Here is an 11,023-nt window from a genome sequence, read left to right on the forward strand (position 1 = left end):
TAAGTATAATTATAATAAAAAAAATTTATGACATCATATATTTTCTGATATCTACTACAACAACTAGCATCTTTTTCTGAGTTTATGAAAACATACTCTACTCATTGTAGTAGATATATATATGTTTTCACAAACTCAGATAAAGATGTTAGTTGTACGTTGTAGTAGATATATGTTTTCCATCAATGGTCAAGATTAGCTCAATTTATGATAGTTGAGTGGTGGTGATTTATTTGGGCAATATGCATATACCTATAGAAATGTACATGTGAAGTTATTAATGTAGATAGCAAATTTAGGGTTTTTACATCATATATTTTGACAAAATATGATTCACAAATATATTTTATAAATATTTTTTACATCTAAAAAAAATTTAGATGACTTGATTATTTTTTTTGAAATCCCATATAACATCTAATTATTTCTGACTGAAATTAATTTAAAGTTACTAAAATTTGAGTCTCCTTTCACAAGAGAAAAAAAAAAAGACAAAATATTTTATCAACATATGCAAATCAAAATTACTAAAATACCCAAAAATTGTAAAATATTTATTAAATATTTCTAAGACATTTAAGAATTATAAATTCAAAACATATGAGGATAGATGCTAGCTAAAATGCAATAATATAATCTTTTTAAAATTACTTGATTACCTAAACAAAGAAACAATAGAAATTATATATATAAATATATCTAAGCCTCTCTAATAAGTACATATCAAACATCTATTTATTTATCCAATATTTAATAATTATCACATCATTTGCTAAGATTTCATATGATTTAACATGATTATATTGTGTATTTTATTTATATTGAATTAAATGATCATTTTTTTATATGTAAATCTATAAACTTCTTCATATATATAAGTGTATGTGCTGTTGAAATCATAGACAGAAAATAAGCATTACCAAACAAGGCCAAACCTCTTGTTAATGTTATTCACTATTCAATGCTCTTGCACAAAATAAAAATTTTAATTAATGAATATAAATTAAAAACAAATTATAGATCCTTACATAATTTGCCATCTCTAAAAAACAATTAAAGTGAGGAAAATGATTAAATCAAATCATTTTTTAGGTGCCTATAAATTATACAAGAGAAAGCTATTCCATACATCAACAGGCCCTGGCAAGCACCAATGGACACAGTCATTGTACAAGGTGACGTTCTCTTGAGCCCAATGCCCATACCGGCTAGGATGCCCATCGGGCCTTAAAACCATAGCTTCTGTTGTATCCAATAACCTGAACTCCAACCCCCTTTTCCTCCCTTCTTCCTTTGCAACCCTAAACTCCTCGATTTGAGCCTTATAAAACTCGAGCTCGAAACCCTCGAATGTTGTTTCGTTACGTTGAAACGGTCTTTGCCTGACACAATTACCTCCTTTATTCCACTCTCCGTTCTCAAAATGTGAAGGAGATAAAGTTCTTAGAAAAATGATACCTTTGAATTTTTTGAGTTTGTTAATGGCGTGAAAAGCAGTTTTAAACGCTTCTCTATGAGAGTAATGTAATGTTAGTTGAGTTACATTGTTGTATTGATCACAATAGTTGCACCCAATAAGCTGACCCTTTTCGTAGAATAATGATGGTCGAGTGAACCAATTACCTGCCGATATGATCAAGTAGTCGAATTCGTCTATTTGGGTTGCCCATTTAGTGTCTACTTCATCCAAGTAGAGGTTCCACATATAGTTAACCCTTGATGAGCTTTGTGGATTTGTTTCCCTAGCTTTTATTAGGAATGGAGACCAAAAAATAGAGATGGTGAAGTTGTAGTTTGTATAAAACATGCGTTTGAAGTTCTCATCAGAGGTGTTGGATATGTCCTTTGGATATTCCACCTGAAATGCATGGTGTTATATGATTTCCATGAAATGTTGTCATCAGAAAAAAATAGTTAAAGTATATATTAGATGGGATGTTATATCCATACATATAATATTCTAGAGACATTTGAAAAATATATTGATGTCTAAGAACAAATAGTTGACACTTACAAAAAGATTTAAAATTTAAGATAAAAAATAAATTTTATCTCTAAATGATTTGCCAAACTTTGATGTCATTCAATCCACACTCCAAAACATAGTGGAAGAAAGAAAATGAGATAAGACAATGTTTTACATGATCAGTAGTTATTCTTTTGGAACATATTAGGAGCTCAATTGCTTTCTAGCAAGTAAGAAATATATTTTACCGGTTTTTGTATTAGATATATTATACCTTTTGATTTAAGCAATTGAAAATCAAGGTGATATGTATGAATCTTCTAAAATATAATTGATACAACAATAAAAACAACAACAATAACAATAACATCAAGTCTTTATTCTACTAATTGATATGTAATTAAAATTAATTCATTAAAATATGAATCCTGATGCTATACTTGGATCTTAATGTACTAAAACCTTTACATAAAAAACTTTAAAAATTGACTTCAAGGCCATCTAAACTCTTTTTTTCTACTAACTTTTTGCATAGACTAGAATATCAATGAGATGAGATACTACCAAAAATTTCTAAATTTGAGTCTAAATGAACTAAATCAAGCACTCAAAAAAATAATTAGAAGCTTCTTGAATCCATTTAAGAGATCAGATTGTTTGCTTATATTCAAAAGAAGCAAATCGATAAACTATGATCTACTTTAAAAATCAAGTGCTTAAAAACTCTCTGGCATATTATGATATATGTTCTACTTAACTTTTAATATTTCGTCTTCTCATCCTTCGTCCACTTTTAAATATGAAGAATGTTATGTTGTAAGCATGCTTTTGATAAACTATCATCTTCTGTGAGAAAATTATTATTATTACTGCTATCATTCTTATCTTTATATTTTCTTCCTTTTATTTACATTTCCACTCCTCGAATATTTTGGAGCTTCTCTCAAAATTTCTATACATTTATCTTTTTTCTCATACTCTCTACAAATTAAAATATATCACAATGTAACCACTAATTTTTTCACTGACTTTATACACGCAACAAAACTTTCACACTATAAACCTAAAAAAACTCGTGCACTATTTTTCCTACATCTTAACTCAATCATAAAACATCTATAACCATCATATTTTCCTACATAACCATCTCTTAGGCTTCGTTTGATATGGCTTTTTTTATTGCTTCTTGAAGCAATTTTTTAGTATAAAAATTAAAATTTTTGTACTAGAAAGCTGCTTCAAGAAGCAGTAAAAAAGCCGTCCCAAACGAAGCCTTAGTATCCACATAAAATTAGCCACCTAATATCAACTCCAATCTAATTACTTTTTTATAGATCTTGTTTAATCCTAGAAACTTCTATACACCAACCTACAAAGCTCTTACATACGAATTTTTATTGCCTCAAATTACCTGACGTAGAGATACATCAGGTAGCCTATAATATATCGTCACGTGCTCTTACTCTTTACCGCGCGGCCCGACGACTCAACCCGAAACGAATATGCGCGGTATTTGCTCGGTATTGCTAGGTACTACTCGGTATTTGCTCGATATTGCTCGGTATTTGCTCGGTATTACCATCGGCCACGTTCGCTACTCCACCGCCGGTTCCGCCTCCTCCTGTCATTTCATCAAGTACCTGAACGGCCTTGGAAACCATACGGGCTGCGGCGAACCGGCGAATGAGGGCGACGAAGACGTCGGTGGTAAGGGCATCGGGGAGTTCGCGGCGCATCCGATCGAGGAGGGCCCAGGAGGCGCCAAAGTGACGGGCACGCGTGAGGGAGGAGAGGAGGGCGCGGTGGGCGGCGGCAGATTGGGGGAGATCAGGTCTGCGACGGGAGAGCCACAAGAAGAAAGAGATGGCAAGATCAGCGGCGGGGCCGCAACGACATATGACGCGTTCGAGGAGACCCGGTCGGAGAGATACATCGAAGTCGCGCAGCGCAAGGTCAAGCTTATCCGGCCGAATGTGGAACTTGTGGAAGGGCTGGACGTTGGCGAGGGAGGAGGCGGAACCGGCGGTGGAGTAGCGAACGTGGCCGATGGTAATACCGAGCAATACCGAGCAAATACCAATCAAATACCGAGCAATACCGAGCAAATACTGAGAAAATACCGAGTATTACCTAGCAATACGGAGCATATTCGTTCCGGGTTGGGTCATCGGGCCGCGCGGTAAAGAGTAAGAGCACGTAGTGATATATTATAAGCTACCTGATGTATCTCTACGTCAGGTAACCTGAGGCAATAAAAATTCCTTACATACCCCTCATATTTTTGACATAAATTTCCTTAAACATCATACAAAAATAAACATCTAAAATCAACCCAAATCTCATTCCTATTTATAGCTCTCAACTATCTTTAGAACAAAGCTTCCCAAAGTTCCCTAAGCCCCAAATCACTTCCTTTTGGCCCTCCTACACTCCATTACACCAAATAAATTTATTTGTCTCAACCATTTAGTCGAAACTCTACCATACATCTTCGCATCACCTAACCTTCTAGGTGGGTTCAAAGTGGGCTACTCACTCCCAAATCGACTCGATTTGATGGGACTATGACATATCATTTATTTTCATTATATATCTTTAATAATCCACACCCCGAATCGACAAGAAAAAAAGATAAATAAATTCTAAAATAACAAAATAATAATCCACCACTAAGCCTTGTTGGAGTGAAGAAAATCTAATCAAATAAAAAATCCCAACAATTTATAAATTGATTATAAATTTTTAACTTTTTATATCTATTCTCTCTCTCTCTAATATAGAAAACTTTTAGCATGTGCAAAAAATGATATTTTAATATTGGTTCTAACAACGTGGCAAGAACGATTTGTTTACATGTTTAAATAGTCTTCCTTTGAAACCAATAAATGACAGAGCTGCTTCTCACAACTGTAAGCTCACAGGTTGCGGCAATGGAGAGTAGTTGAAGGAGCACTATTCGAGGTCATGTCATTCAGAGATAAAAAAAATTATCAGATTACTATCTTTAGGCAACGCATTGGCACTTCATCATTAATGGTAGAAGAAATCTTAATCCGTTTTCTTAATCAATATGTTAATGAGTCTACATCTACTAAATTAATTTGCTAATCACTTTGGTGGTTGCTTGTTTAATCTGTAATCATGTGCTATTAACTAAGACTTTGACAGATTGTTCGAACTAATCATGTTAACATTTAGTATTTAAATGATATTTTTGGTCATTATTCTTTGAAATTATAGCACAGACATACTTTTAACAAATTACAATAATTAATAACAGGCATCAGGTTGACAATTAGGTAATTAATTAATCCAATGGCCTTTGCTAATCACTGGTTAATTACAAATAAAAAAATATTTGTGCCAGTAGAACTTTGCTTGCAAAAAGATAGCCTTACGGATAAACAATTAATTACTAATCTTTTTCATTAACTAAAACTTAAAAAACTAAAGTATCATTAAATTAATTAGTCCTCCTACTAATGTTACCGTTGGTAATTAACATGGATTTGGTTCGTTTTTACCTCTTAATCTCAGAATAAAACCTTCATGAGACATTCTAATAGATTGTTTAAAACCATAACTCTGCTAGCAAATTTCATTCTAAAACACAAGTAATTATGCATCTACAAGAACCTTCAGAGATTAAAGCAAATTAAGGTCATCAGAGAAGAAGAAAATGGCTGAAAGCAGGACTTACCCTGGACAAAAGGCACATCAATGACTGCATATGGTTCCTGGCGAGAGAATCCCCCACAAAGGCTAGGGACTTCCCCCTCACAAGCTCAAGAAATCGAACCGGTTCGAAGGCCGGCAACTCGCAGCCATCTGGCTTCCACCTCCAATTCAAAAACTCCATGTCAGGCCTCCCATACTTCATGCAGTTCTGGTGCTCCTGTATCATCCAGCATGTAATGTTGCTGTAGTATGGCTCCTTTGGATCTCTGATCCATTCCCCTTTCGATATGTTGCATTTTTTATCAGAAGTGGATGTGGAAGAAGAAGAAGAAGAAGAGGAGGTGGAGAAGGGGAAAGAAGACAAGGATGAAGAAACAAAAGAAGAAGAAGAAGTATTAGGTAACAAGAGCAGTGTTGACAAAGTAGAGGAGGAAGGAACTGAGAATTTGTTCTGGAATGGAGCTAAGAGGTTGCTGAAGTAGAAGGAAATGAAGAGAAGGATGGCTGATGCCGATAGTAGAAGAACTGAGAAAAGAGCCTGGGGAAAGACTTGCCTGCCAAAAGGAAGATGAATTATTTGGGAATTCATTAGATTCCTGCTGAGATCAGTAGGGCTCTCTTTGTGGAAGGAACATATTGGTTTCAAAGAAAGCAAATGTTCTGCTTCTATGATTTATGGAATATCAAGTCTTAGAGATTAGTTTAAGCCTGAATTGAGACAATCCATTGAACTTTGGGAAATTTTGTAGAAAACACCCAAAACTGTTATCTATTGATAAGAGGCTTCAAAAATAATGATCTGCTCTCTTGATTTATTTATTACAGATGTTAGTCTGAAATAAATTTATGTAATATTAAAATGGTAAATTTTCTATCTACTGCTATAAATGTTTAAAAATATTAGGTTATTCTATTAACTTTATAGCTATTATTAAAATTTTTTATTTGTTTGTAATATAATATTTGTTAGCTTATACTGTTGATTTAGGTCTTCATTGTAAATATTTTTATTTAAAGCACAAAGATGTTGTAGACCCACAAAATATGTTTCTTTTTCATAATTTTTTTATACAGGTTTCTAAAGCAGAATATATAAATTTAATATTAATAAAAAAATAATCTAATTTAATTTATTATAAAATATATAATTTTAACTTAACAAATGATATTTTTAATCTAATAATAATTATTAATTTTTTTTGTTTAATATTTAAACAATATTCCTAATACAAACTGTTTTGATAAAATAAGCAGTAAATAATTCTTGTGGAGCTACGGCTATGTGACTATTGGGGAGAGGCATTAATGTTGTAATTACTAAAAGAGAACATTTATTAATTTTATTAACTAACTTTATTAAGAATATTATTTTTTATATTTTTATGTTATTATTAAGAAGCCGAGAGTATTAGATCCAATCTAAAATTAAATATTAAAAAATTGTTAATGTTGACTACCTTGTGGTTAACCTTTGTAATAAGGTTAGCGTTTGAGTGAAATCTAAGAATTCCAAGGATATGAATAGAATTCTTTATTTAGATTTTCTTAAAGAATTTTTTATTGTGATAATTAATTCTATTTTAATGTTATGTTAATTATAAAGATTTCAGGTACATTTATGACATCGGACAGGAGGGAGAAACGGGGGACAAATAGGATGTGCTCTATAGGAATCACTGCTAAAAAATAATACCCAAAAATGAATATCTTTGATAGATAACACTACCTAAAGTTATCAGGATACAAAACACTCGAGAACTAAACTCAAATCATTTATTATGTTTTCTAACCTCATTATAAGTATTATATATAACATACAAGATTACACACACATAAGATAACATTACTCCTATACAACCATACCAAATACCATACGAGTTTAATCTTGGCTGAAGTGAACAAGGTTAAGTACCTCTAGCGTCATTTTATTGGGGTAGGTGGAACTTCAGGCTTGTAGTACGCTGGCAGGTTGGCAACAATAAGGTGGGTTTGGTTGGTTGAACTAGTTCAGATAGATCCACCCGGAATCAATTTGCCTATCCATCTTCAACTTCTCAAGATTAGCACAAGCTAATGGAACACTAGTGATTGTGAAATCATCTGGAACTATTTTTGCATCTTTCAGCATTTTAGAGAAGAAGACATTAGCTTCAAGATCCAATCCATTCTGATTTTAGCCTACAATTATTGCATTCCAGGACATGATGCTTTGTTTGCTAGTATCTTCAGAGTGGGATCGAGTAATGTTCATCCACCTTGATTGCAAGTACACTAAGAGCAATGTATTTCAGCTCGATACACTTCTCACTTTCATCTTATCAACAACCACATTTTCCATCAATGCATATCTTCAATCATTGCTTCTGGAACAAACAGCTGGTGATTTCGTTGAGGCGGCATCTTAGACAGCTTTGATACCAAATGACATCAAACGGAAGGAAGAAACAGGCGATGGACAGGACGCATGCTATAGGAATCGCAACTAAAAAATTATATATAGCAACATACTAGGCTACGCACACATAAGAATACATTATTCCAATATAACCATACTACCATAGGAATTTAATCTGGGTTGAAGTTAATAGGGTTAGGCAGCTCCGACATCAATTTAGGAATTTATAATAGTTGTTATTCAAAGGAGGTTTGAAAAATTAATTTCTTAACAAAGTTGTAATGCTTATTGATTTTGCATGTTTATAGTGATACTTTCTTAAGGGAAATATGGATTTTCATATTCCAAAGAAAGAAATATAAAATTTCAATCAGTTGAAAAATGAATTGACTTATGTATGAATGAATTTTTTATATTTTTTGACACAATGGTGAAAAAAGATTCATGTAGTTGACATCAGGTTGTGAGATAAAGAATTGTATTGATACTGCTGTATGAAATATTTTTTCCTTTATTTTTGGTTGTTAGAGTTTTGACCAGATTCTATCGAGTTTAAGTTGAAAATCCTGATGTATATGCATTAATCGTCATATTTTTTGCACATATATCTACGTGCATATATCAAGGAAAGTTTTAATCAAGCTGCTTATTGATTTGGATTATAGTAGGGTTTTTTCCCCATCGTTTCTAATTTGTTGTCAGTTGCTTCATGAAATTAATTAAATGATTGCCTTTTTTTGATATCTCAGTGGTGTCTCCAATCATTTTGATTTGGGTACAAATTAATAAGTTTGGAATTCATGTTCCAGCTCATTTCGTACAAAACAGCTTGGAAAAGCCTGAAGGCTCCTTAGGCCACATCTTTTTTTCCCACACATTCTTCATGGTTTAGGCCTTTTATTGGGTCGTCCTATTAAAATTGATCATGCTATCGTTGTTGGCTTGCAACCGTCTATTGCACGGGTCCTCGACGAGTTAGATATTTCCAAATCCTACCCTGAGGCTGTTTGGATTGGTCCAGATAATCTAGGTTATGTTCAACAAGTTTTTTTTGGAGGAGTTTCCTTCCTTTTCTGATCATTGCAAATCCCTGGGTCATTCCAAAAATAATTGTAGTTTGCTTCACCCCCATTCCCACAAGGTGCCTCTAATTGCTATTGATCATGTTACTCTTTATATGGGGAATGGCTCTGTTGATGTGTTAGATTAAGAAGCAATTGATTTTCCTAATCCTATGGTTACTAATCCTCTGATGACCCCTGCTCTTGTTCCAAAGCCGAGTGTTCACAATGTGGTTATTGGGATTGATTCTCAAGTTGATGGGGAAATGCATAAGGATGCTCCAACATATATTATTTCTCTGTTTGGTTTACCTAGTGTCAATTTTGAGGGCATGACTATTGATTTGACTATTGTGAACCATTTATCTAGCCCCATTTTAGCTCCTGCCCTAAATGTTGTTGATGGTTCAGATAATCCTAATATAAAGTTTGTTTCTCCTTTTGAGGGGTTGGATCCCTCGCTTATTGATGGGGTGGGTTCTTAGGATAGAACATCAACTGTTGTTCTTGTTTTTGATGCCAAGCAAACATGGAAGTGTGTGATGTTAACGAGATTATTTTAAAATAAGTTACCTAGCGATTTGAATGAGACTAATCTTGAATCATCCTGGGCTTCTTTAGGATTGCCTTTGTTTCCTAATTGTGAGGTTATTAAGGGAAATGTTCCAATTAATGATGTTCTAATTTCAATTATTTCTAATGCTTCATTGAAAACTCATCTGGCTTTGAATTTGAATAACAATACCGAGGAATTATCTGATTGGTTGGATGATTCTTTATCATTGGTCTGCGAGGGTGCTGGAGATGATGTCGTTGAGCATGTGGATGATTTTCAAGAGTTATTTGGTTTGAAGGTGAGGCATGTTGTGGAACAAGCCTTCTCTTGTGGAGGTGGGAAACACAGTGGGAGAAAATTGAAGAGGAATTAAATTGTTCTCTATGGTGGCCTTCTCTTATGTTTTCTTTTTCCTCACCTAGTTGATATGCTTTTTCAGTTATGAGCCTTCTTTTTGTGTTGTTTGCTTACTGTAGGAGATCCGATCAATGTTGAGGCTACTACTTTTGTTCACCACCTTGATAGCCTTCGATTGTTGGCAAACGTGGTGGTCTCTCTTCTCATTATGTTCGAGAGCCTTTGTTTGTTTTGTCGGTTGTTGCTTGTTGGTTATCTTCTACTAAGTTTGTCATTTGCTACTACCAATGGATGGTCCTTGCTTGGTTTTTGGGTGGTTGCACGAGCTTCTTGTCATTTCATGAGTCCGGCTGGCATCTTCGCCCTCTTCACTGGTGTTCGATTTTCTTAGCAGTTGTTTTAATTTTTGCTCCTTGTTGGAGGTATAAGGATAAAGACTTGATATTGTTGTTGTTGTTATTTATTGTAAATCACATTCTTATCATCACATGAATCAAAATTTTCTTCGCATTGTAAGGTTATTGTTCAAATCAGCACTTTTCTAAGGATCCACACTCCAAAAACTTGAAGAAAAACAAGTTATTATAAATTAAACAAAAACATAACAACTTCTAAATCTATTTGATTAAAATCTAATAAAGCAATCTTGACCCAAAACGTGCACATCTTCTTAATTTTCTTAAAAATAATTTTTTTCTAGTTTTCTTTATTGTTAGAGGACAACCAGGTGATCAGGTCCTGGAATATTGGCCAGGGTGATAGCCAATTTTCTACATATAATAATGCAATGAGTAAGTTGTTTGGAAATAGTTGAAGCTGCTTGCACGTTTAGCAGTTTTGTGATCAGATTTCAAATAAACTATGAAATCGCGTTTTGTTTAAGCGGCTTCAGCTGTAAGATAAGTCAGCAGACAAATCATATGTTATATATGTATTGTTGAAGTGATGCTTGTCATTCAATGTTCAGTGTGCACCCCATCTTCTTTTATATGTATAAATTGCTTTGAAAA

At 33.6% G+C, this 11,023-nt stretch overlaps 1 protein-coding gene across 1 annotated transcript; it reads right to left on the reverse strand.

Annotated features, from left to right (window-relative positions):
• Positions 1 to 1,033: 1,033 nt before the first annotated feature.
• On the reverse strand, positions 1,034 to 6,562 carry LOC110114494 (protein trichome birefringence-like 19). The gene is made up of 2 exons (XM_020847393.2): positions 5,667 to 6,562; positions 1,034 to 1,858 (listed from the first exon to the last, which is right to left on the reverse strand). The coding sequence occupies exons 1-2, from the start codon at positions 6,231 to 6,233 to the stop codon at positions 1,097 to 1,099; spliced, it is 1,329 nt and encodes a 442-aa protein (XP_020703052.1). The 5' UTR covers positions 6,234 to 6,562; the 3' UTR covers positions 1,034 to 1,096.
• Positions 6,563 to 11,023: the final 4,461 nt, after the last annotated feature.

This window comes from Dendrobium catenatum, unplaced genomic scaffold (assembly GCF_001605985.2).
Source record: "Dendrobium catenatum unplaced genomic scaffold, ASM160598v2 fragScaff_scaffold_1608, whole genome shotgun sequence".
NCBI classification, from domain to species: Eukaryota; Viridiplantae; Streptophyta; class Magnoliopsida; order Asparagales; family Orchidaceae; genus Dendrobium; species Dendrobium catenatum.